General features: G+C 41.6%; 1 protein-coding gene across 1 annotated transcript; it reads right to left on the reverse strand.

Annotated features, from left to right (window-relative positions):
- Nucleotides 1-3,460: 3,460 nt before the first annotated feature.
- LOC310955864 (ATPase family AAA domain-containing protein 2-like) lies at nt 3,461-27,985 on the reverse strand. The gene is made up of 27 exons (XM_083925937.1): nt 27,912-27,985; nt 26,791-26,870; nt 26,676-26,704; nt 26,248-26,341; nt 19,177-19,246; nt 17,057-17,135; nt 16,849-16,977; nt 16,655-16,724; nt 15,607-15,681; nt 15,377-15,485; nt 14,217-14,332; nt 13,856-14,030; nt 13,663-13,751; nt 13,417-13,576; nt 13,102-13,192; nt 12,535-12,849; nt 12,334-12,451; nt 11,994-12,180; nt 10,884-11,069; nt 10,669-10,801; nt 9,760-9,956; nt 8,702-8,861; nt 7,745-7,867; nt 7,578-7,658; nt 4,595-4,719; nt 3,929-4,057; nt 3,461-3,624 (listed from the first exon to the last, which is right to left on the reverse strand). The coding sequence occupies exons 1-27, from the start codon at nt 27,918-27,920 to the stop codon at nt 3,577-3,579; spliced, it is 3,177 nt and encodes a 1,058-aa protein (XP_083782063.1). The 5' UTR covers nt 27,921-27,985; the 3' UTR covers nt 3,461-3,576.
- Between the last annotated feature and the right edge of the window lie 2 nt (nt 27,986-27,987).

Consider the following 27,987-nt stretch of genomic DNA (forward strand, 5'->3'; position numbering starts at 1 on the left):
TCCTCTAGGAGCATAAAAGTGTGTTAAAGTGTCCTCTAGGAGCATAAACGTGTGCTAAAGTGTCCTCTAGGAGCCAAAACATGTGCTAAAGTGTCCTCTAGGAGCATAAACGTGTGCTAAAGTGTCCTCTAGGAGCATAAACGTGTGCTAAAGTGCCCTCTAGGAGCATAAACATGTGCTAAAGTGTCCTCTAGGAGCATAAACGTGTGCTAAAGTGTCATCTAGGAGCATAAACGTGTGTTAAAGTGTCCTCTAGGAGCTAAAATGTGTGCTAAAGTGCCCTCTAGGAGCATAAACGTGTGTTAACGTGTCCTCCAGGAGCCAAAACGTGTTCTAAAGTGTCCTCTAGGAACCAAAACATGTGCTAAAGTGTCCTCTAAGAGCATAAACGTGTGCTAAAGTGTCCTCTAGGAGCATAAACGTGTGCTAAAGTGTCCTCTAGGAGCATAAACGTGTACTAAAGTGTCCTCCAGGAGCCAAAACGTGTGCTAAAGTGTCCTCTAGGAGCATAAACGTGTGTTAAAGTGTCCTCTAGGAGCATAAACATGTGCTAAAGTGTCCTCTAGGAGCATAAACGTGTGTTAAAGTGTCCTCTAGGAGCCTAAACGTGTGTTAAAGTGTCCTCTAGGAGCATAAACGTGTTAAAGTGTCCTCTAGGAGCATAAACATGTGCTAAAGTGTCCTCTAGGAGCATAAACGTGTGTTAAAGTGTCCTCTAGGAGCATAAACGTGTGTTAAAGTGTCCTCTAGGAGCTAAAATGTGTGCTAAAGTGTCCTCTAGGAGCATAAACGTGTGCTAAAGTGTCCTCTAGGAGCATAAACATGTGCTAAAGGGTCCTCTAGGAGCATAAACATGTGCTAAAGTGTCCTCTAGGAACATAAACGTGTGTTAAAGTGTCCTCTAGGAGCTAAAATGTGTGCTAAAGTGTCCTCTAGGAGCATAAACGTGTGCTAAAGTGTCCTCTAGGAGCATAAACATGTGCTAAAGTGTCCTCTAGGAGCATAAACATGTGCTAAAGTGTCCTCTAGGAACATAAACGTGTGTTAAAGTGTCCTCTAGGAGCTAAAATGTGTGCTAAAGTGTCCTCTAGGAGCATAAACGTGTGCTAAAGTGTCCTCTAGGAACATAAACGTGTGTTAAAGTGTCCTCTAGGAGCTAAAATGTGTGCTAAAGTGTCCTCTAGGAGCATAAACGTGTGTTAAAGTGTCCTCTAGGAGCATAAATGTGTGCTAAAGTGTCCTCTAGGAGCATAAACGTGTGTTAAAGTGTCCTCTAGGAGCATAAACGTGTGCTAAAGTGTCCTCTAGGAGCATAAACGTGTTAAAGTGTCCTCTAGGAGCATAAACGTGTGTTAAAGTGTCCTCTAGGAGCATAAACATGTGTTAAAGTGTCCTCTAGGAGCATAAACGTGTGTTAAAGTGTCCTCTAGGAGCATAAACGTGTGTTAAAGTGTCCTCTAGGAACCAAAACCCAATCACATTTTGTTTTGAATATGTAAAATTTTTTGTCTATGTTTTTTTTTGTCTGCCATGGTTCGGTCATTTTACTTAAATATTATTATTATTATTGTTTTAATTCTTTTCACATATTCTAGAACATGTATTACGATAAATTGAAGTAAATTGATTTTACACTTTTTACTTAAAATACATTAATTACAAAAAAACACAAAAAGTTGAATTTCCACATTAAATTCCTTTAAAAAAGCTTCTTTAACCTCAAACCTCATTTTATTTTGAAGGTCTCCCTGTGAAGCGGAAGCGACGGCCGCTGACCTGACGTTACTTTAAACATGTGCTAAAGTGTCCTCTAGGAGCATAAACGTGTGCTAAAGTGTCATCTAGGAGCCAAAACATGTGCTAGAGTGTCCTCCAAGAGCATAAACGTGTGCTAAAGTGTCCTCTAGGAGCTAAAATGTGTGCTAAAGTGCCCTCTAGGAGCATAAACGTGTGTTAAAGTGTCCTCTAGGAGCTAAAATGTGTGCTAAAGTGCCCTCTAGGAGCATAAACGTGTGTTAACGTGTCCTCCAGGAGCCAAAACGTGTTCTAAAGTGTCCTCTAGGAACCAAAACATGTGCTAAAGTGTTACGTATTACGATAAATTGAAGTAAATTGATTTTACACTTTTTACTTAAAATACATTAATTACAAAAAAACACACAAAAAGTTGAATTTCCACATTAAATTCCTTTAAAAAAGCTTCTTTAACCTCAAACCTCATTTTATTTTGAAGGTCTCCCTGTGAAGCGGAAGCGACGGCCGCTGACCTGACGTTACTTTGACAGATGTATTTGTACGTCATGACGTCACGGTCTGACGTCAGGAGCGTGTCTGTCACAGTGAACCGACGAAGTTACGCAAGAAGTTCCCGAAACACCGGAGACTTTATTTATTTATTCATTAATTTTATTTATCTATTCTGTTTTTATTTATTTTTTCTGATTATTTATTTCTACCTGTGTTTATTTGTTGTTTTTAATTATTTATTTATTAATTATTTATTTATTAATCTTCTGTTTTTATTTATTTATTTCAGTTTTTATTTATTAAGGCATTTATTTCTGTATTTATTTGTTAATTTCTTTTTTCTGATATTTATTTTTACCTGTATTTATTTGTTTATTTCTGTTATTTATTTATAAATGTATTTATTTAAGTTTTCATTTATTTAGAAAACTATTTTTGTATTAATTTCTTTATTTCTGATATTTATTCATACCTGTATTTATTTGTTTATTGCTGTTTTTAATTATTAAGACATTTATTTCTGTGTTTATTTCTGTATTTATTTATTCATTTCTACTTGTATTTATTTCTGCATTTATTCCTTTATATTTGTATTTATGATGGACAAATGCATAAAATACAGATATTTACATGAAAATAATTTATGCATTCAAATAAAATTGAAAAAAGCTGCTTATGAATATATGAAAATAATAAAATAATAGCTATATATCTTAAAATAAAATAGAATAAAAACTACACATTAATAACAATAAAAGCTATGTTTATATATATATGAAAATAAAATATAAACTATGTATACATTCAAATAAAATACAATAAAAGCTTAATATCCCCTTCAACTCTTTGTTGTAAATATGATATTTTTATTGGACTTTATTCATTTTATTGCAGCTTTTTGAAACTGTTTCAAACTTTGATGCTTTTTCTAAATTTGGTTGATTAAGAAAAAAATAAACTATTAATTTAAATTATTAATTTTTTAACCTTTTTTTATTACTGTTTAATTTAGAAAAAACATCAAATATGTTGTTTGTAAATTGTTAAAGTGCGAAATTACTTCAGCTGTGAAAATAAACTAAAATTAAAATGATTTGATTATTTTTATTTATCAAAAAAAACAAAAACACACAAACGGTCGTTTTCATTAAATCTCAACAGCACTTTTATTACAGTTTCCTTCAGGATAAATGAAATAATCTGACCTGATCACTCTTTCATAAACGAATCACATTAATAGATATTATAAATATGATAAATGAGGTAAATCTGTGTCGTCGTCGTCGTAATGAGGAGGAAACAACTTCCTGTTTGAATGTTCGCAGGTTTTTATTTAAGCAGAGAAAAAGAGAAACTGTCGATTTCCTCCTTCAAGTCCTGGAGAGAAAGAAAACATGACACAGAGATATTATATTATATTATTATATATATATATATATATAAATATATATATACATTTATATATATATTTATATATTTAAGATAAAATACGAGTTTGTCAGTGGGTTGAAGCTTCTCAAAGTGAGACCTGTGACGTCTGTGAAGCTGAGGCTCCTTCAAAGTGACTTTGTTGACGTGAAGTCGAGGGTTTTCGTGTGTGTGTGTATGTGTGTGCGTGTGTGTGTGCGTGCGTGGGCGTGTGTGTGTGCGTGTGTGTGTGTGTGTGCGTGTGTGGGCGTACCTGCAGGAGCTGCCTCTTGTTGTGGTTGTTGCGGTGTCTGTAGATGCTCTGAGCCAGCAGAGCGTAAAGCTTCTCCAGAGGCTCAACCTCAGCACCGTCTGTTTTAGACACGGCTCTGCTGAGGAGCTCCTGAAACAACAACAACAACAATAATAACAATGCAGCTTTAAGTGGAGTCTCCTCCTGCTGGACATTAGAGAGAATGCAGCTTTAAGTGGAGTCTCCTCCTGCTGGACATTAGAGAGAATGCAGCTTTAAGTGGAGTCTCCTCCTGCTGGACATTAGAGAGAATGCAGCTTTAAGTGGAGTCTCCTCCTGCTGGACATTAGAGAGAATGCAGCTTTAAGTGGAGTCTCCTCCTGCTGGACATTAAAGAGAATGCAGCTTTAAGTGGAGTCTCCTCCTGCTGGACATTAGAGAGAATGCAGCTTTAAGTGGAGTCTCTTCCTGCTGGACATTAGAGAGAATGCAGCTTTAAGTGGAGTCTCCCCCTGCTGGACATTAGAGAGAATGCAGCTTTAAGTGGAGTCTCCTCCTGCTGGACATTAGAGAGAATGCAGCTTTAAGTGGAGTCTCCTCCTGCTGGACATTAGAGAGAATGCAGCTTTAAGTGGAGTCTCCTCCTGCTGGACATTAGAGAGAATGCAGCTTTAAGTGGACACTCACCCTCAGTTTGCTGTGGTCGACGACCAGCGGCGGCGTTTCCTCGTCGTGGGTCTCTGCGGTTCTGTATCTGTTGAACAGCTGCATCTGCTCCAGGGCGGCCATCTTGGCTCTGGTCTCTCGCTCCTCTGAGGAAGTGGAAACACGGAGACGAGGATGAGGCAGGAAACAGTTTTAAAAGCGTTTCCTGTCACGGCTCAGATGAGGAAACAGAAAACAATGAGGAATAAAGCAGAGAACTAACTCCCTGCGAGAGTGTGTGTGTGTGTGTGTGTGTGTGTGTGTGTGTGTGTGTGTAACGTGTGCTGTCGACAGGTTAAAGAGATCTTGAATCTTTAATTCTGTGGATCAAATGTCGACTCTTCTCGTCTGAACCGCTCGTTTCTTTGACGCGCAGCTTTGATCAAACATGAGAGGACGTGTTGGGTCTCGGCTCAGCGTTGCGGCAGCTTGGCTCGACGCCCGGACTCCTGCCGCGCCTCAGAGTCTGCGGCGCCCGGCGTGTTGGAGCTCGTTCGGCAGCAGAAGCAGAAGCAGCGACACACTGGCGAGGACGCCCGGTTAGTAAAGCGAGGCGCTCACAGGCACTCAGAGGTGAGAGGGCGCTGTCCTTCACATACAGACCGTCACCATCGCGTTCAGGTTCTTTGGGGTGCGAGCCTCGGCCTCCGTGCGGGGGCGCTGTCGGCACGCTCTGGGTGGTGGTGGTGGTGAAACCCGTTCTCTCCGGTGTGATGGCGGTGAAACCCGTTCACGGCAGCCTGCGGCTCCCCATAGCCGCTCTCCGAAGTGTCGGATGAGCTCGGAGCCGCTCCGTTTCCCTCTGGACCGGACTCAGACGAGGCGGACGAGGCCGGTGGCTTCTTTGGTGTGTTTTTTTTTATGACGCCCGTGCTCCACTTTGATTTTCTCTTCACCTCCGACCTCTGACCCCGCGGCGTCCCATAACAACAACAGTGCTGCTGCGTGAGAGGACAGAGACGGACCCAGAGACTGTTTCCTGAACTGGACTCTGAGCCACATGCATGGGACTGAATGAGGCCCAGCACAGATTTCTCCCTTTTCCCTGATGCTCTGAATAAGGAGCTAAACTGCTCTAGGCTCTGTTTCTAAATCCAGTTCTAAGAAGCTGTGAAAAGTCTCTAAATGTAGTGAGAAAGTGGCGCCTGGGAGTGCTTTGGGACGGGGAAGGGGCTCCCAGCAGCACCCTCTGCTCAGTGAGGACACTAACTGCAGAGTGAAGGGGCTCCCAGCAGCACCCTCTGCTCAGTGAGGACACTAACTGCAGAGTGAAGGGGCTCCCAGCAGCCCCCTCTGCTCAGTGAGGACACTAACTGCAGAGTGAAGGGGCTCCCAGCAGCCCCCTCTGCTCAGTGAGGACACTAACTGCAGAGTGAAGGGGCTCCCAGCAGCACCCTCTGCTCAGTGAGGACACTAACTGCAGAGTGAAGGGGCTCCCAGCAGCACCCTCTGCTCAGTGAGGACACTAACTGCAGAGTGAAGGGGCTCCCAGCAGCACCCTCTGCTCAGTGAGGACACTAACTGCAGAGTGAAGGGGCTCCCAGCAGCACCCTCTGCTCAGTGAGGACACTAACTGCAGAGTGAAGGGGCTCCCAGCAGCCCCCTCTGCTCAGTGAGGACACTAACTGCAGAGTGAAGGGGCTCCCAGCAGCCCCCTCTGCTCAGTGAGGACACTAACTGCAGAGTGAAGGGGCTCCCAGCAGCACCCTCTGCTCAGTGAGGACACTAACTGCAGAGTGAAGGGGCTCCCAGCAGCCCCCTCTGCTCAGTGAGGACACTAACTGCAGAGTGAAGGGGCTCCCAGCAGCCCCCTCTGCTCAGTGAGGACACTAACTGCAGAGTGAAGGGGCTCCCAGCAGCCCCCTCTGCTCAGTGAGGACACTAACTACAGAGTGAAGGGGCTCCCAGCAGCCCCCTCTGCTCAGTGAGGACACTAACTGCAGAGTGAAGGGGCTCCCAGCAGCTCCCTCTGCTCAGTGAGGACACTAACTGCAGAGTGAAGGGGCTCCCAGCAGCACCCTCTGCTCAGTGAGGACACTAACTGCAGAGTGAAGGGGCTCCCAGCAGCACCCTCTGCTCAGTGAGGACACTAACTACAGAGTGAAGGGGCTCCCAGCAGCCCCCTCTGCTCAGTGAGGACACTAACTGCAGAGTGAAGGGGCTCCCAGCAGCTCCCTCTGCTCAGTGAGGACACTAACTGCAGAGTGAAGGGGCTCCCAGCAGCCCCCTCTGCTCAGTGAGGACACTAACTGCAGAGTGAAGGGGCTCCCAGCAGCACCCTCTGCTCAGTGAGGACACTAACTGCAGAGTGAAGGGGCTCCCAGCAGCACCCTCTGCTCAGTGAGGACACTAACTGCAGAGTGATGGGTGCAGCACCAAAGTCTCCACTAAGACCAGAACCAGGGACACGTTTGTCTCTAGGATGGAGGAGGATTTGGAGAGAAACTCTCCGGTGTTTGGATTCTCCACAGCGTCTCCTCGTCTCTTCTTCTCTGGTGTTGGTGTGTTTCTGTGGCAGTTACAGCGCCACCTCCAGGCCTGGCATGGGTACTACAGCGTTTGGAGTCGCTGCACCTGGTTTCAAGTGGACGGGAAACTTTTTAAGAGGGACGGAGAAAAAAAACCTGGTCGTTTTCGATCGTGTGGACGAACCCTGAGTGCAGTCAAACCTCCTCTTCTCTCCACCTGAGCTCATTCTTCTTCTCTTGACGTTTCCCCTGAACTCTCTGAACCTCTCGGTGCCACTTCTTCTTCTCTCTGCAGCTTCCTGTCCCTGGAGCTTCACCTCACACTCACACCAAACGCTAAGAATCTGTTATTTTCTGACATCTGACAAATCTAATCTCCGCAGGAGGGTCAGAGCGGCGGGAAACAGCTGGATGTCCGCGCTCCTCTCGTGATTTCTATGGCGTTGAGGCTGCGCGGGAGACGTCAGTAATAAAAGGTTATTTTCAGGTGGACTCACGCCGAGGTCCGGGGCTGTTTCTGTTGAAGCCGCAGACGCCGTCGGCCTCCTCCCGGTCGGCCTCGGCCCCGCAGGAAGACGCTGAAACAACAAAATAAAAGTTTAATGAACGAAAACTCGTCGGGGTCTACGGAGTCCGCGGCAGCTCAGGTCCGACAGCGTCTCACCTCTCTTGAAACGTGACTCTCTGATCTCCTCGCAGGCTCTCTCGAAGTCTGCGTCCAGTTCGTCTTTGATGATGGCGTGCACCGTGTCCTTCAGAGCGCACGCACGGTGACGAATGTGGCGATCTGAGACACACACACACACACACACACACAAACACACACACACACAGAGTTACAAATGAATGTTTATTTGGAAAAAAGTCCACAGCAGAACTTTTCTCGTCTTGTCTCCTGCAGATGAAACACTGATTGTAAAACCACGCTTCAGAACAGACGGGCACGAGTACTCGTTGTTGACGCCACTATTCGAGTAACGGTTCACTATTCCTGCTGCGTAGGCTTTAATAGAGCGAGGGCCCCCGTTCATGACACGTTGTTTGGATCCATTCCACAGTGAGGAGCGGCTGTTTCCTTTTCCCACATGTTCCAAATCAGCGCTCAGTGTTTCCGCTCTGTCATGAGACGTTTTCTCCGCCCTTGTTGCCGTGACGGTGGCTTCTACTCAGGCTCGACTTCACCTCCACAAAACAACAAACAGCAGGTTGATTCGTGGCCGTAGAGGCCGACGGTCCTCGCTCTCATCTCTGCACCGACACGCTGTGACAGACCGCGTCACTTCAGCACTTTACGCTCGTGAAATCACTTTAAAAGCACAAAAACTGAACCGATGCAGAGCTGGAAACACCGAGCTCGTCCAAGTGTTCAGTGGAAGATGAGAGGAATAAAAAAATCGCTCAACGGAGGAGGAGCAAAAGAGAGAGAGGCGCTTCTGTCTGCAGGAACATTTAGACCTGCAGCTTAAAGGCAGCGAGTGACTTAAAGCACTTGTTGGTTTAGAATATTAAGAATATAAATATATAATTTACATGACACACCCACACACCCACACACCCACACGCACACACACCCACACGCTTACACACCCACACGCACACACACATACACACACACACACACCCATGGGGTCACTGTCGGGGTTGTACTCGAGGGCGTTCTTCCAGATGAGGTCGGCGTCGGACATGAACTCGCCGACGGTGACGTACTTCTGCTCGTCGATGTTGGTCAGCAGCGTGGAGAGATCCATGGGCTTCATCACCACCAGCGTGTAGTCTGGGACCTGAGGGAGGAGAGGAAGAGGAGGGGAGGAGGAGGAGAGAGGAGGAGGAGAGGGGGAAGAGGGGAGGAGAGGAGGAAGAGAGGAGGAAGAGGAGGAGGAAGAGGAGAGGGGAGGATGAGGAGGAAAGGGGGAAGAGAGGAGGAAGAGAGGGGGAGGAGGAAGAGAGGAGGAAGAGGGGAGGAGAGAGGAGGAAGAGGAGGAAGAGAGGAGGAGAGGGGAGGAAGAGGAGGAAGAGTAGGGGAGGGGAGGAAGAGGAGAGGGGAGGAAGAGGAGGAGAGGAGGAGGAGAGGGGAAGAGGGGAGGAGAGGAGGAAGAGGAGGAGGAAGAGGAGAGGGGAGGAAGAGGAGGAAAGGGGGAAGAGAGGAGGAAGAGAGGAGGAGAGGGGGAAGAGAGGAGGAAGAGAGGAGGAGAGGAGGAAGAGAGGGGGAGGAGGAAGAGAGGAGGAGAGGAGGAAGAGGGGAGGAAGAGGAGGAAGAGTAGGGGAGGGGAGGAAGAGGAGAGGGGAGGAAGAGGGGAAGAGAGGGGGAGGAGGAAGAGAAGGAAGAGAGGAGGAGAGGGGAGGAGGAAGAGGAGGAGAGGATGAAGAGGAGGAAGAGAGGGGGAGGAGGAAGAGAGGAGAGAGGAGGAAGAGGGGAGGAGAGGAGGTGAGAGGAGGAAGAGAAGGAAGAGAGGAGGAGGAAGAGTGGACGAGAGGAGGTGGCGTACAGAATGAAAATATATCTTTTCCATAAATAATATGTATTTTGTAATTATTAATAATGTGATTAAAGTGTAATAATGTATTAATAATGCAGTTATAGTGTATTGTGCTGTTGTTGATGTTTGGCGTATCGTCTGATGGAGAGTCCAGTGAACCCTGGAGCGTGCGACGCTGTGACGGGCGGTGGGACCCGCTCACCTCCTCGATGTCCACGGGGCGGCTGAAGGCCTTGAACCGTCGGTCCAGAGTCAGGCGCTCGGTGACGTTACGCAGGAAGACGCGGAGCTCCCGCAGCACGTCCTCCTCCTGCTCCTCCAGGCGGAGACGGTCCCGCTCCGGCAGCTGGCGGGGGGGAGGCGGCGGCGCCAGGGGGAGGATCTCCACGGCCTGAGACACTGAGAGCTCATCCGTTATTTCACAGAACTTTCCAGAACGATTCGAAATCTCTCAGATCTGTGCAGAACTCTGCAAGGCCTTCATTTATTCATAGAACATTTATATTTTTATATAAAATAATATTCATTTACTAGAGAGGAGGAAGAGAGGAGGAAGAGAGGAGGAGGAAGAGGAGGAAGAGAGGAGGAGGAGGAGGAGGCGAGAGGAGGTAGAGAGGAGGAGGAAGAGGAGGAGAGAGGAGGTAGAGAGGAGGATGAAGAGGAGGAAGAGAGGAGGAAGAAAGGAGGAGGAAGAGGAGGAGAGAGGAGGGAAGAGAGGGGAAGAGAGGAGGAAGAGGGAAGAGAGGGGGAAGAGGGAAGAGAGGGGGAAGAGGGAAGAGAGGGGGAAGAGAGGAGGAGGAGGAAGAGGAGAGAGGAGGAAGAGGAGGATGAGAGGAGGAAGAGAGAAGAGAGGAGGTAGAGATGAAGAGGAGGAAGAGGAGGAGAGAGGAGGGAAGAGGAGGAAGAGGAGGAGAGAGGAGGAAGAGAATTGTTAATGAATATATAAATATGTGTCTTTACTCCTCATGGTAACGCTCTGACACACACTCTCACACACTCACACACACTCACACTCACACACACACACACACACACACACACACACACACACACACACACACACACACACACACTCACACTCACACACACACACACACACACACACACTCACATGCTGTCCTGGGGGGCGGGGCCTCGGCCGCCTGCGTCAGAAGGAGGTCGTGGAAGAAGTGGCTCCTCTGCGTCCGGACGGGAACGCCGACGGGGAAAACCTCGCCGTACTCCTCACGGAACAGAGAGCGGATCTGAGGAGAGAGGCGCGGGTCAGAGGTCACGGGGCGCGGCGGTCCGGACCACGGGGTCCACGCTCACGCTCCGGCCGCTCACCTCCGGGTCCAGCTGCTGCGGGGGGACGCTGCAGGTGGCGAGGAGCAGGACGGGGGAGAGGGAGGGGATGCTGCCCAGCAGGCTGAGGAAGGACGCTCTCAGCGCGGCGCCCGCCGTCTCCCACCACTGCTGGATGTGCGGCAGGTAGAGGACGCTGGGGGACGTCCGCCGGGCCTCGCAGAACAGCTGAGGGGGCGGAGACGCACGTTACACACACACACACACACACACGCACGCACACACACACACACAGCTCTTTGTTTCTGTTTCTGTGACATCAGCGCCCGCCGCACGCCTCTCATCACCACCATGAAAATAAATAATAGATAAAATAATAATAAATCAAAATAAATCGAATATAAAATATTGGTAAAATTTAATCATAAATAAAATGAAAATGAATGAAATAATAAATCCCAAAAAATCATAAATAAAATGTAGACGGCATGTATGGAAAAAATTCAACAAATGAGAATTGCAGTGAATGGTAACCATGGTAACCCGACGCCATTCAACAGCCGGGTCCATCTACAGGTCGGCTGTGTGTGTGTGTTTGTAAACAACACAAACGTTTCTCCAAAATCTTTTTCCCTTTTCAGAAATTTATCAGAACCTGGAAATTACTCAAATTCAATTCTGTACTTTTCTGTCGCATGGACGATTCTGACGGACCCCTGGGAACAGACACTTTGCATGTTTTTGTTGTGATTTTAATTCTATTTTTAGTCTTTTTGTGTTTTCTTTTCAGCCCATTCATTAATCTGTCCATCAGGGTTTGTTCACCTTTTTCAAATTCAAGCACAGCACAGCACCGTGCAGCTGTAGTTAATTACACATTTCTACCAATACTTTCTTTTATCACGTTAAAATGGTGAATAATAAAAAATAAAATAATACTTCTATTCATTAGCTATTTGTTGTGAAAGAAGTTCAAGCATTTTTCAAACCTTGAAACACAACATTAAAGGATTTCGAGCACCGGTACGAACCCTGATGATTTCCCCGTGTGCGCTGTTGTTGTTTTTAGTTTGTCAGGTTTTTGTGTTTGTTCAGGACGAACGAACCTGCTGAAGCCTCAAAATCAGCTCAAGTCTACGTCAGTGTGGTCACCTGGGCGCACGCTTCCTCCGGGGAGGTGCTGCTGACTCCAAACAGCACCGCCGAGTCCAGGCTGTGCACCGTGAAGCGCTCCAGAGCGTGCAGAACCGCAGGGGCCAGGTGGGAGGTGTGACCGGCGCCGGGACGACCTGCCAGGAGCATCCTGGGACGGTGGGACGTCGGGTGTTTGACCGCACTCCTGATAGAGGGAGGAGAGACGTGAGACGTGTGATAGAGGGAGGATGAGCAGGAGGAGGTGAAGAAGGGAAGGCCGTACACGGAGGGAGGACGAGAAGAGAGAGGAAGAGCGGATGAAGAATTTAGGGATGGAGAAAGTGCTGATCCGGCTCACCTGGCAAAGTGCAGGAAGTGTCCGCCCTTGGAGGTGGAGGGCGCGGAGATGCTGGACGTGCCGGAGCCCTCGTCTGCTCCGTACATCAGGCTGTCGCCGAGGATCCCGGAGGTCGGATCTGACGCAAAGAAAACACGGAAACTGTAAAACACTTCATCAGAACGGCGTCGGGAGCGTCTCTGGCCTCCGGCTCCGACTCACCCGGCTCCCTCTTCCTCTTCATCCCCTGCTCGGCGTGCGGGAACAGCCTCTGCAGCGCCTCCAGGACGTCGCGCAGGGCTGCGCCCAACAGCGGCCGGACCACGGACGAGAGGGGTTTGGCGGGCGAGGCGGCGGAGCGGTGGGCGGCCGGCGTCATCTTCCTCATGGCCGCCACGAAGTCGCAGCTGCTGACGGCGATGGAGGAGACGTCCAGCAGGAGCTTCTGCGAGGTGCCGTAGATCTGCGGGTAGCGGCGGCGCAGAGCGCACAGCGCCGCCTCGGTGCACACCGCCCTGATGTCAGCGCCGCAGTAACCTGGGAGACAAAGACGGTGTTTTTGTTGTTATTTGCTTTTAAAGGCCTTCAGCTCTTCTTTGAATCATTCAAACAACTTCAAAATAATCTTCTTCACATGAAAAACTTCCTCTTCTTTGAACCTTTTTACGCCCGAGCGGACTTTTAAATTCAACCTTCTGTGCAAACTCTCTGTTGTGTGTATTTGTTTCAGGTTATCTACGCTGTCGGACACTGAATAAGTCTCTCCGGTCGGTGCGGTCTCTCTCTCACCGACACATTTCTCAGCCAGCTCCTCCAGGAAGTCTTCAGACGGACGCGGTTTCCACTGCCTGGTGTGGATCTTCAGAATCTCTTTACGAGACTGAAACCAAAAAAAACAGAGAGTCAGCTGTTTGGTCCCCGTGTGAGTTTAAACCAGAGACAAGAGGAAAAAACAACAATAGAAAAGGAGCGATAACAGAACGAGGTTCAGAGAACGACATTTCAAACGACTTTAAAGCTGCTGTGAGACGTTTGTGTGCGCCGGAGGATCCGTGATCTGTGATCTGACTTTTCTAAGACCGGTCCGATATCACGAGACGTCACCTCTCTGTCCGGCAGCCCGAAGAGGAACTCCCTGTCGAAGCGTCCGGGCCGTCGCAGCCCTGGGTCGATGGAGTCCAGCCGGTTCGTCGCCCCGATGACGACGACCTCACCTCGGTTGTCCAGCCCGTCCATCAGAGCCAGGAGCGTGGACACGATGGAGCTGCAGGACGGACAAGAGCAAACGCTTTCATGGTTCTCTGCTGGGACCCAGAAGAGCTGCTGATTCTGCGTTTCCTCGGTTCTGACCTGTGGATCTGGTCCTGTCTGCTGGATCGGACCGGCGCCAGGCCGTCGATCTCGTCAAAGAAGATGATGGACGGACGCATCTGATACGCCTGCGGGACGACGACACACACAAGGACAGTATGTAAATGTTATGGGACCGCAGGGATCAAACTCTGGTGTCGGCACGAGTCCGGGCGAACTTCCTGTGGGTCACCTGCTCAAACAGCAGCCGCAGCTGCCGCTCCGACTCGCCCACCCACTTGCTGAGGCAGTCGGCTCCCTTCCTCATGAAGAAGGCCACCTTCCTGTTGCCGTGGCTACACTCGTTGGCCAGCGCCCGGGCGACCAGCGTCTTCCCCGTCCCCGGAGGTCCGTAAAACAGACAACCTCTGGGGGACAGAGACACACGTCCACTGATGACTCATGAATAAATCATTAGCTTTGTGTATTTCAGCTCTGACGACATCAGTGATCTGTAGTTTCTTCATCTGTGAGTGTGTGTGTGTGTGTGTGTGTGTGTGAGTGTGTGTGTGTGTGTGTGTGTGTGTGTGTGTGTGTGTGTGTGTGTGTGTCACCTGGGAGGCTGGATCTTAAAGTTGTCAAAGACTTCCGGGTAGAGAAGTGGGAAGACGACCATCTCCTTCAGCGCAGAGATGTGACCTGACAGACCTCCGATACTGTCAAAGCCCACCTGAGGAGGGAGGGAAGGAGGAAGGGAGGGAGGGAGGAAGGAAGGAAGGGAGGGAGGAAGGAAGGAAGGAAGGGAGGAAGGATGGAAAGAAGGAAGGAAGGAAGGGAGGAAGGAAGGGAGGAAGGAAGGAAGGAGGGGAGGAAGGAAGGAAGGAGGGGAGGAAGGAAGGGAGGAGGCAAGGAAGGAAGGGAGGAAGGAAGGAAAGAACGAAGGAAGGAAGGGAGTAAGGAAGGAAGGAAGGATGGAAGGAAGGGAGTAAGGAGGCAAGGAAGGAAGGAAGGAAGGAAGGGAGGAAGGAGGCAAGGAAGGAAGGAAGGGAGGAAGGAGGCAAGGAAGGAAGGGAGGAAGGAAGGAAAGAAGGTAGGAAGGAAAGAAGGAAGGAGGCAAGGAAGGAAGGAGGGAGGAAGGAAAGAAGGAAGGAAGGAAAGAAGGAAGGAAGGAGGGAATGAAGGAAGGAGGCAAGGAAGGAAGGAAGGAAGGAAGGAAAGAAGGAAGGAAGGAAGGGAGGAAGGAGGCAAGGAAGGAAGGGAGGAAGGAAGGAAGGAAGGAAGGAGGGAATGAAGGAAGGCGGGAAGGAAGGAAGGAAGGAGGGGAGGAAGGAGGGGAGGAAGGAAGGGAGGAAGGAAGGGAGGAAGGAAGGAAGGAGGGGAGGAAGGAAGGAAGGAAAGAACGAAGGAAGGAAGGAAGGGAGTAAGGAGGCAAGGGAGGAAGGAAGGAAGGGAGGAAGGAGGCAAGGAAGGAAGGGAGGAAGAAAGGAAAGAAGGAAGGAAGGAAGGAGGCAAGGAAGGAAGGAAAGAAGGAAGAGAGGAAGGAAGGAAGGAAGGAAGGAAGGAAGGAAGGGAGGAAGGAAGGGAGGAAGGAAGGGAGGAAGGAGGCAAGGAAGGAAGGAAGGAAGGGAGGAAGGAAGGAAGGAAGGAAGGAAGGAAGGGAGGGAGGAAGGAAGAGGTTTGCTGTTATTTTCAGCAGCATTAGTGGTTAAAAAAAGACCTTTGAATGGCTTCACCGTACACGAGCAGCTGCGGTCTGAAAACACGTGTAACTCACCGACTGATCGATGTTCATGGGGTCGATGTCTGCCAGACCTGCTCCTGCGTTCATCTTGTCTCTGCGGGTCCCCGGGAGATCCTCCGTGCGCACGCTGGGCGGCCAACAGCTGACAGGAAGCACGAGAGGAAACGGCAGGAAACACTTTTAATGCACACCTTGGTGAGCGTTTCAGGAGCGTAGATGTAACGAGCACCTGCAGAGAACCACAACAGTCTACACCTACTGACCTTCTTTTTTCAACGGTGTGAACTTCGTCGTCTTCGTCCTCGTCGGACGGACACGACAACGCGCTCTTAGTGGGTCTGGAGGAAGAAAAGACACGAGGAAAACAGGTGAATGACTCTGAAAGAAGAGTGTGGAGACCTGGCAGCTGGGGATGGGCGTGAGTGTCGTTTCAAACGAACTCGATTGGTGAACGACAGCACTGTGCGGATCTTTCATGGGTGAATGTCTAATAACTCATGCTAGTGCCCTGTGATAGTTTGGTTCTGCAGCTGTGTCAGATCTTGTTGTAGTGTGATTATTTATTCTGAGAATCGTTGGAAAGATCTACTCTTATTTAGGGCGCACTCACACTGTCCTTCTGTCCCGGGCCAAAGCCGGTTCTTCAGCTAAAGCCTAGTACCTTTAAGCAGTGTGAGTGCACCCGTTCCGCGCACAACTACGGACAGCGGTCCGTCCAAGGTGGGCTTTAGTAAAGCACGTTTGCACGTGTACAAGCACGAGCGTGCGCACGTGTACGAGCACGAGGCCTACGGCGGTTCTGAGGTCATTTCCTGTGCGCCTGTTGGGACGTAGAAAAAAGAAGGAGGGACCATGCGCGGACATTTCAAACAATGGCGGTGAAAGGTTCACGTTGGTGTGATGCGGAGGTGGAGTGTTTACTGCAGATTTGGTCGATGAAAAGATTCAAAAACAGTCGACAAGACGCACAAAAACTCCGAGGTCTACGGAAAGATCTGGAAACAAAGCCACGCATCGCCATGACGTCATCAATGCGTGTGACGTGTTACGGCGTGATGACGTATAGGCAGCAAGAAGCATTCTCCGAGGCCCAGGTAGTGTGAGTACAAACGGGGCTGGGGCGCGGGGAAAAGAGGGAGGGGGGGACAAGGACCCTAAAGCACGGGGCACGGTGAGGAAGGACAGTGTGAGTGCGCACTTAAACTTGATGACCCTGGAGCGTCTTTGAGGTCAAATTCTCACCTCCATCAGGACGGATTTAGTTTACGTTCCTGTGTCTGTTTGTTTGTTTGTGTGCAGAACGGTTCTGACCTGAACGCTGCTGCTCTGCGGGTCGTGTTCGGTCCGGAGGCGCTGATCCTGAACGTTCCTCTGGGGAAATCTGAACAACGGCGACGACAGAACTGCACATTTAGACGAGCTCACACCTGGACTCTACATATTTATGTGATGTGGTTTCACAGATGGAGTAACTGTGCGTCTGTGTGTTGTGGTCGGGCACTGACCGCTGCTCGCCGCCTGGTACAGCGACGAGGCTCGGCTCAGTTTGGCGTCAAAGTTGTGGGCGGTGCTGCAGTTGCTGTCCTCGTCCGCGGCCACTTCCTGCCTGCTGCTGTCCTGGTCGACGGCTCCAGCTGTGAATAAACAGCAGCTGTGAGAAAAGGCACAGGGCGACGTGTTCAGGAGAGCACGTTAGTGAACGTTGGTACGAACCGGTCTCCTCCTCGCTGTGGCTGCGCTCTGTCTGCGGAGGAGCTGGAGTTCTTTTCCTCTGAGCTTTACAGAAGATCTTCTGCAGGTTCATCATGAAAACAACGTAAATGATGTTAAAACTGTTCAAAGAGTCTCTGGGGACAAAGATCTTTATTAACTAACTTACTCACAAACTACAAACGAGTCAAATCTGGAACTAAACTAAGACAAAAAGAGGAACTGCATCTTTTTTTACTCCCGACTGCTCCTGTTTTCAACTAAACTTCTCGATTTCCATTTATTTATTTATTTTGTCACTTGTCACCAGCGCGTGTATTTTCTTCGGGAGCTCAGGAACGTAAATATTGACCCTAAGTTCACGGAAGAAGCCTGTGAATGTTCTCATGTGTCCAGGTCGTCGTTATCCCCAAAGAAACTGAAGTCAAAAGCAACTGGACTCGGGTGTTTGTGTAGGAAACGACACTCAGAGAGTGAAACGTCCAGTTGCTTTTGACTTCAGTTTCTCCTTTTGGAGAAGTTCATGAAGATGTTTTATTCCTTTATTTAATCTGTCCTGACGTTTGCTTTCATCGCTTAACCTGAAAAACCACCAGAGACGCCATTGTTACACCTGTCCCGTCAGACCCTTTCCACCCTCTAGCACCTGATTTTAAACTGCCTCCATCTTGACGCAGATTTCATGAGCAGAGACGCAGGACTGAGAGATTTAGAAAACCCTGGCTGCACTTTAACACTGTGCCACTGTTGCACTCCGTTTGTTGGATTGATGATTGTTAAGTGTTTTCCCGTGTCGTTGCCCCATGTCAGCCATGTTGTTGTGTTTCCCATCTCTTTTAATTATTAGCTTCACGTCATTGTTTGTGTCACTTTTGTGCATTTTACCGTTGTTTTTTGCTGCTGGCTTCACTGCAAATTTTCCCCTGGGGAAAATAAGGGTGCACTCCCACTGTGCCTCCGTACCGTGTCCAAGAACGTTTTACAGCTAAAGTCTGGTTCCTTTGACCAGTGTGAGTGCAACCGTACCACGTCTAGGAGCGGCACGCTTGCCGTCCACGGCCCGTCTGGGAGAGGTGGGCTTTAGTAAAGCATGTTTGCACATGTACGAGCACGAGCGTGCGCACGTGTGCGAGCACGAGGCCTACGGCGGCTCTGAGGTCATTTCCTGTGCGCCTGTTGGGACGTAGAAAAAAGAAGGAGGGACCATGCGCAGACATTTCAAACAATGGCGGTGAAAGGTTCACGTTGGTGTGATGCGGAGGTGGAGTGTTTACTGCAGATTTGGTCGATGAAAAGATTCAAAAACAGTCGACAAGACGCACAAAAACTCCGAGGTCTACGGAAAGATCTGGAAACAAAGCCACGCATCGCCATGACGTCATCAATGCGTGTGACGTGTTACGGCGTGATGACGTATAGGCAGCAAGAAGCATTCTCCGAGGCCCAGGTAGTGTGAGTACAAACGGGCCTGGAGGGGGGGACAAGGACCCTAAAGCACGGGGCACGGGACGCACGCACAGTGGGAGGGCGCCCCGAAGATCTCTTACTTGACCTGACTTTTACTTGTGTGTAACGTTTTCCGAGTTAAAATAAAGGTAATTATGATAATAATGATGATAATAATAATAATGTTTGCACAGCTGTTACATGTTCATCTCCTCCCTCCACAGGTTTAGAAAATATCCTTATTAAAAGACTAGAAAGGTGATTTTGATGTCATGCTTTCATGTTCTTTGACGTATTTTTATACTGTTTCAATCAAACTCAGAACAAATATGAAGAAGACGCAACATGCAGAACGTGCACTTTGATGTCCTTCACACACACTCGGACTGTTTCAGAAACAGAAACACGGGTCGGTGCTCCTTGGGTTTTCAGACGCCCCCGGGTCCCGAGAGCGTGGGGAGGGACGCAGAGAGCAGCTGGGAGCAGCGGCGTCACAGCGCACTGATAAGAGAGAGCGTGCGCGTGTAAACATCACGTCAGAGGGACTGAAAACATCTGGACGACGCTCGTGTTTTCAGAAGAACACAAACAAACGGCGTCACTGAACGACACCACGGCGGCCGGCCTCCGCTCCGCTCAGAGGAGCAGCGAAGACACACAGAGACACTGTCACTCACTGCTTTGTTGCTATGGAGACGCCTCTTCTGCTTCATACTGTCCATCCGCTTCAGGGCCGACCTCGCCGCGCTGCAGAGACAGTCATGACCGTTATAATCACACATTTAAACAGCTGTTAACAAACGTGTCAAAGATAAAGTAGGTGACGGTTCGTCTGTGTTGAAAATCACCCTCGGGCCTAAAAGATGGAGCCACAGTCGGCATCGAACCGCCGATCTGAGCGTGAGGTCGGTTTCTACGGTGTGTTAGCTCGTAACACTATAAAGTGCGTACGCCATTTTGTAGCGGTGTTTGAATTCTCCGTGGCTAATTTCATCCACTACATTATAAAATACCCACAATGCTCAGCTAATTTGAGCTAATTTGAGCTAATTTGAGCGCACGTATGATTTACGCTACACTGTGCTCCCGCAGACCACAATGCAATGGGGCCGTGTTTTATCGGAGGAGAAGAAGAAGAAGAAGCGCTAACGGTAGCGAGAGAGCTAACTGCAGTTATTAACAGTTATTATCAGTTAATATCAGTTATTAACAGTTATTATCAGTTATTAACAGTTATTAACAGTTATTAACAGTTTTTATCAGTTATTATCAGTTATTAACAGTTATTATCAGTTATTATCAGTTATTATCAGTTATTAACAGTTATTAACAGTTATTATCAGTTAATATCAGTTATTATCAGTTATTATCAGTTATTAACAGTTATTATCAGTTATTAACAGTTATTAACAGTTATTATCAGTTATTATCAGTTAATATCAGTTATTATCAGTTATTATCAGTTATTAACAGTTATTATCAGTTATTAACAGTTATTAACAGTTATTATCAGTTATTATCAGTTAATATCAGTTATTATCAGTTATTAACAGTTATTAACAGTTATTATCAGTTATTATCAGTTATCATCAGTTATTAACAGTTATTATCAGTTATTAACAGTTATTATCAGTTATTATCAGTTATTAACAGTTATTATCAGTTATTAACAGTTATTAACAGTTATTATCAGTTATTAACAGTTATTAACAGTTATTAACAGTTATTATCAGTTATTATCAGTTATTAACAGTTATTAACAGTTATTATCAGTTATTATCAGTTATTAACAGTTATTAACAGTTATTATCAGTTATTATCAGTTATTATCAGTTATTATCAGTTAATATCAGTTATTATCAGTTATTAACAGTTATTATCAGTTATTATCAGTTATTATCAGTTATTAACAGTTATTATCAGTTATTAACAGTTATTATCAGTTATTATCAGTTAATATCAGTTATTATCAGTTATTATCAGTTATTAACAGTTATTATCAGTTATTAACAGTTATTAACAGTTATTATCAGTTATTATCAGTTATTAACAGTTATTATCAGTTATTATCAGTTATTATCAGTTATTAACAGTTATTATCAGTTATTAACACTTATTATCAGTTATTAACAGTTATTAACAGTTATTATCAGTTATTAACAGTTATTATCAGTTATTAACAGTTATTATCAGTCATTAACAGTTATTATCTGTTATTAACAGTTATTATCAGTTATTAACAGTTATTATCAGTTATTAACCGTTATTATCAGTTATTAACTGTTATTATCTGTTATTAACAGTTATTATCAGTTATTAACAGTTATTATCAGTTATTAACCGTTATTATCAGTTATTTACTGTTATTAACAGTTATTATCAGTTATTAACAGTTATTATCTGTTATTATCAGTTATTATCAGTTATTAACTTTTATTAACAGTAATTATCAGTTATTAACAGTTATTATCTGTTATTATCAGTTATTATCAGTTATTAACAGTTATTAACAGTTATTAACAGTTATTATCAGTTATTATCAGTTATTAACAGTTATTATCAGTTATTAACAGTTATTAACAGTTATTATCAGTTATTAACAGTTATTAACAGTTATTAACAATTATTATCAGTTATTATCAGTTATTAACAGTTATTAACAGTTATTATCAGTTATTAACAGTTATTAACAGTTATTATCAGTTATTAACAGTTATTATCAGTTATTAACAGTTATTATCAGTCATTAACAGTTATTATCTGTTATTAACAGTTATTATCAGTTATTAACAGTTATTATCAGTTATTAACCGTTATTATCAGTTATTAACTGTTATTAACAGTTATTATCAGTTATTAACAGTTATTATCAGTTATTAACTTTTATTAACAGTAATTATCAGTTATTAACAGTTATTATCTGTTATTATCAGTTATTATCAGTTATTAACAGTTATTATCAGTTATTAACAGTTATTAACAGTTATTATCAGTTATTAACAGTTATTAACAGTTATTAACAGTTATTATCAGTTATTATCAGTTATTAACAGTTATTAACAGTTATTATCAGTCATTAACTGTTATTATCTGTTATTAACAGTTATTATCAGTTATTAACAGTTATTAACAGTTATTATCAGTTATTAACAGTTATTAACAGTTATTATCAGTTATTAACAGTTATTAACAGTTATTATCAGTTATTATCAGTTATTAACAGTTATTATCAGTTATTATCAGTTATTAACAGTTATTATCAGTCATTAACAGTTATTATCTGTTATTAACAGTTATTATCAGTTATTAACAGTTATTAACAGTTATTATCAGTTATTAACAGTTATTATCAGTTATTAACAGTTATTATCAGTCATTAACAGTTATTATCTGTTATTATCAGTTATTATCAGTTATTAACCGTTATTATCAGTTATTATCAGTTATTAACAGTTATTAACAGTTATTATCAGTTATTAACAGTTATTAACAGTTATTATCAGTTATTATCAGTTATTAACAGTTATTATCAGTTATTATCAGTTATTAACAGTTATTATCAGTCATTAACAGTTATTATCTGTTATTAACAGTTATTAACAGTTATTAACAGTTATTATCAGTTATTATCAGTTATTAACAGTTATTAACAGTTATTATCAGTCATTAACTGTTATTATCTGTTATTAACAGTTATTATCAGTTATTAACAGTTATTAACAGTTATTATCAGTTATTAACAGTTATTAACAGTTATTATCAGTTATTAACAGTTATTAACTTTTATTAACAGTAATTATCAGTTATTAACAGTTATTATCTGTTATTATCAGTTATTATCAGTTATTAACAGTTATTATCAGTTATTAACAGTTATTAACAGTTATTATCAGTTATTAACAGTTATTAACAGTTATTATCAGTTATTATCAGTTATTAACAGTTATTAACAGTTATTATCAGTCATTAACTGTTATTATCTGTTATTAACAGTTATTATCAGTTATTAACAGTTATTAACAGTTATTATCAGTTATTAACAGTTATTAACAGTTATTATCAGTTATTAACAGTTATTAACAGTTATTATCAGTTATTATCAGTTATTAACAGTTATTATCAGTTATTAACAGTTATTATCTGTTATTATCAGTTATCAGTTATTAACAGTTATTATCAGTTATTAACAGTTATTAACAGTTATTATCAGTTATTAACAGTTATTAACAGTTATTAACAGTTTTTATCAGTTATTAACAGTTATTAACAGTTATTAACAGTTATTATCAGTCATTAACAGTTATTATCTGTTATTAACAGTTATTATCAGTTATTAACCGTTATTGTCAGTTATTAACTGTTATTAACAGTTATTAACAGTTATTAACAGTTATTATCAGTTATTAACAGTTATTAACAGTTATTAACAGTTATTATCAGTTATTAACAGTTATTATCAGTTATTATCAGTTATTATCAGTTATTAACAGTTATTAACAGTTATTGACAGTTATTATCAGTTATTAACAGTTATTAACAGTTATTATCAGTTATTAACAGTTATTATCAGTTATTATCAGTTATTAACAGTTATTAATAGTTATTATCAGTTATTAACAGTTATTAACAGTTATTAACAGTTATTATCAGTTATTAACTGTTATTAACAGTTATTAACAGTTATTAACAGTAATTAACTGTTATTAACAGTTATTAACAGTTATTAACAGTTATTATCAGTTATTAACAGTTATTATCAGTTATTATCAGTTATTAACAGTTATTATCAGTTATTAACAGTTATTATCTGTTATTATCAGTTATTAACAGTTATTATCAGTTATTATCAGTTATTATCAGTTATTAACAGTTATTAACAGCTATTAACAGTTATTATCAGTTATTATCAGTTATTAACTGTTATTAACAGTAATTAAAAGTTATTATCAGTTATTAACAGTTATTATCAGTTATTATCAGTTATTATCAGTTATTATCAGTTATTAACAGTTATTAACAGCTATTAACAGTTATTATCAGTTATTAACAGTTATTAACAGTTATTAACAGTTATTATCAGTTATTATCAGTTATTAACAGTTATTAACAGTTATTATCAGTCATTAACTGTTATTATCTGTTATTAACAGTTATTAACAGTTATTAACAGTTATTAACAGTTATTAACAGTTATTAACAGTTATTAACAGTTATTATCAGTCATTAACTGTTATTATCTGTTATTAACAGTTATTATCAGTTATTAACAGTTATTAACAGTTATTATCAGTTATTAACAGTTATTAACAGTTATTATCAGTTATTAACAGTTATTAACAGTTATTATCAGTTATTATCAGTTATTAACAGTTATTATCAGTTATTATCAGTTATTAACAGTTATTATCAGTCATTAACAGTTATTATCTGTTATTAACAGTTATTATCAGTTATTAACAGTTATTAACAGTTATTATCAGTTATTAACAGTTATTGTCAGTTATTAACAGTTATTATCAGTCATTAACAGTTATTATCTGTTATTAACAGTTATTATCAGTTATTAACAGTTATTATCAGTTATTAACCGTTATTATCAGTTATTAACTGTTATTAACAGTTATTAACAGTTATTATCAGTTATTAACTTTTATTAACAGTAATTATCAGTTATTAACAGTTATTATCTGTTATTATCAGTTATTATCAGTTATTAACAGTTATTATCAGTTATTAACAGTTATTAACAGTTATTATCAGTTATTAACAGTTATTAACAGTTATTAACAGTTATTATCAGTTATTATCAGTTATTAACAGTTATTAACAGTTATTATCAGTCATTAACTGTTATTATCTGTTATTAACAGTTATTATCAGTTATTAACAGTTATTAACAGTTATTATCAGTTATTAACAGTTATTAACATTTATTAACAGTTATTAACAGTTATTATCAGTTATTAACAGTTATTAACAGTTATTAACAGTTTTTATCAGTTATTAACAGTTATTAACAGTTATTATCAGTTATTATCAGTTATTAACAGTTATTAACAGTTATTAACAGTTATTAACAGTTATTATCAGTTATTATCAGTTATTAACAGTTATTATCAGTTATTAACAGTTATTAACAGTTTTTATCAGTTATTAACAGTTATTAACAGTTATTAACAGTTATTATCAGTCATTAACAGTCATTATCTGTTATTAACAGTTATTATCAGTTATTAACCGTTATTGTCAGTTATTAACTGTTATTAACAGTTATTAACAGTTATTAACAGTTATTATCAGTTATTAACAGTTATTAACAGTTATTAACAGTTATTATCAGTTATTAACAGTTATTATCAGTTATTATCAGTTATTATCAGTTATTAACAGTTATTAACAGTTATTGACAGTTATTATCAGTTATTAACAGTTATTAACAGTTATTATCAGTTATTATCAGTTATTATCAGTTATTATCAGTTATTAACAGTTATTAATAGTTATTATCAGTTATTAACAGTTATTATCAGTTATTATCAGTTATTATCAGTTATTAACAGTTATTAATAGTTATTATCAGTTATTAACAGTTATTAACAGTTATTAACAGTTATTATCAGTTATTAACTGTTATTAACAGTTATTAACAGTTATTAACAGTAATTAACTGTTATTAACAGTTATTAACAGTTATTAACAGTTATTATCAGTTATTAACAGTTATTATCAGTTATTATCAGTTATTAACAGTTATTATCAGTTATTAACAGTTATTATCTGTTATTATCAGTTATTATCAGTTATTATCAGTTATTAACAGTTATTATCAGTTATTAACAGTTATTAACAGCTATTAACAGTTATTATCAGTTATTATCAGTTATTAACTGTTATTAACAGTAATTAAAAGTTATTATCAGTTATTAACAGTTATTATCAGTTATTATCAGTTATTATCAGTTATTATCAGTTATTAACAGTTATTAACAGCTATTAACAGTTATTATCAGTTATTATCAGTTATTAACAGTTATTATCAGTTATTATCAGTTATTATCAGTTATTAACAGTTATTAACAGTTATTAACAGTAATTAAAAGTTATTATCAGTTATTAACAGTTATTATCAGTTATTATCAGTTATTATCAGTTATTATCAGTTATTAACAGTTATTATCAGTTATTAACTGTTATTAACAGTTATTAACAGTTATTAACAGTTATTATCAGTTATTAACAGTTATTAACAGTTATTAACAGTTATTATCAGTTATTAACCGTTATTATCAGTTATTAACTGTTATTAACAGTTATTAACAGTTATTAACAGTTATTATCAGTTATTAACAGTTATTAACAGTTATTAACAGTTATTAACAGTTATTATCAGTTATTAACAGTTATTATCAGTTATTATCAGTTATTAACAGTTATTATCAGTTATTAACAGTTATTATCAGTTATTATCAGTTATTAACAGTTATTAACAGTTATTAACAGTTAATTTCAGTTATTAACAGTTATTAACAGTTAATTTCAGTTATTAACAGTTATTATCAGTTATTAACAGTTATTATTGTTTGTTGTGATGTTTGTTTGTTGTGATGTTTGTTTGTTTTGATGTTTGTTTGTTTGTTGTGATGTTTGTTGTGATGTTTGTTTGTTTGTTTGTTGTGATGTTTGTTTGTTGTGATGTTTGTTTGTTTGTTTGTTGTGATGTTTGTTTGTTTGTTGTGATGTTTTCTCACTTGCTGCAGATGCCGTCGAACATGTTGGAGGCCTGATATCTGCGGGTGGGTTTGGTCGGCCGGGTGCTTCTCCTCAGCCCACTGCTGCAGCCGCCTGACACACACACACACACACACAGGCACACACACACACACACACGCACACAGGCACACACACACACACACAAACACACATGCATGCATGCACACACACACACACACACACAGAGGCACACACACGCACGCACACACACAGAAAACAGACACAGAGACACGCACACACGCACGCACACACACAAACAGACACACACGCGAGCACACAGACACACACACACACAGACACACACACACACAGACACACAGGCACACACACACACACACAGACACACACACACACTCGTACTCGTCGCCTCGGTGTTAAATAAACTCGCTGACGTGACGTTTCTCACCTGCTGAGCTTCGGAGCCTCGGAGATTTCCTGGAAACACAAAACGAGGCTCGGTGTGAAACGTTTACGTTTGAACGAACCGACCGTTTCAGAAACACTCACGACGCTGCACCGACCTGACGACGGCCCGACCGTCCTCAGGTGTTTCTGAATCCACCTGAATCTGCTCGTCCTCCTCTTCGTCGCTGTTAAATCCCTGAAAAACATTTTATGACAACACTGAACTCATGCATCATATTTTCTCTTCCTGTCTTTTTCTCTCATTGAGCTTCATGTTTGTCCCGTTTCACATCGATGGTCATTATTCTGTGTATTTCATTATTTAATTATATTTTTTTATTACGTTTGTTTTCCAAAGGGAAACTTCTTATATGGGGGTTTGAACCTGCCACAAATTAAAAATACATGCATACATAAATTAATTAATATTCCATCAAATGTATCAATTATAATATTAAACTTATTGATAAATGTGACATAAATTGAGATGTTTTAATTTATTTGCTTTCTTATTTAAGTCTCCCTTTCATCTTTTTATTTTTTTTGAATGAATTTAATTTATTCATAGTTGTGTTTATTTTTTATTTTCTTATTCAGTTTTCCTTTTTATCTATCAATCTATTAATTTTTTACTAATGTATTTAATTTTATTCATTCATAGTGGCATTTATTTTTTATTTATTTACCGTCTTATTGAATTTTTCCCTTTTATCTTTCAATCTATTTTTTATAAATGTATTTAATTTAATCTTTTTATAGTTGAACATGATAAAAAGTAGCTTGTATTCACTTTACTTTAATAAAAATAATAATAATAATATTTATAATAATAATAAATATTCTACATTTCTGGGTTATTCATATTTGAACATGATAAAAGTATATTTGATTCACATTACTTTAATAATAATAATAATAATAATAATAATAATAATAGATATATACATTTCTGGTTTATTTATATTTAAACATGATAAAAAGTAGATTTGACTCACATTTCTTTAATAATAATAATAATAATAATAATAATAATAAATATATACATTTATTGGTTATTTATATTTAAACAGGTTAAAAAGTAGCTTGTATTCACTTTACTTTAATAATAATAATAATATTAATAATAATAAAAATATACATTTCTGGTTCATTTATATTTAAACGTGTTAAAAAGTAAACTTGATTAGTTTTAAAGTGAGTATTTAAAAGATGCGCCTCCGGACCCAAACACACTCACATCGGACATCCCGGAGTCCTCCTGCGGGGGGACCGGGCTCCTCCTCCGGGTCGTTGGCGGAGCCCGCAGCCGGGAT

This window comes from Echiichthys vipera, assembly GCF_963691815.1.
Source record: "Echiichthys vipera genome assembly, chromosome: 13".
Lineage (NCBI taxonomy): Eukaryota > Metazoa > Chordata > Actinopteri > Perciformes > Trachinidae > Echiichthys > Echiichthys vipera.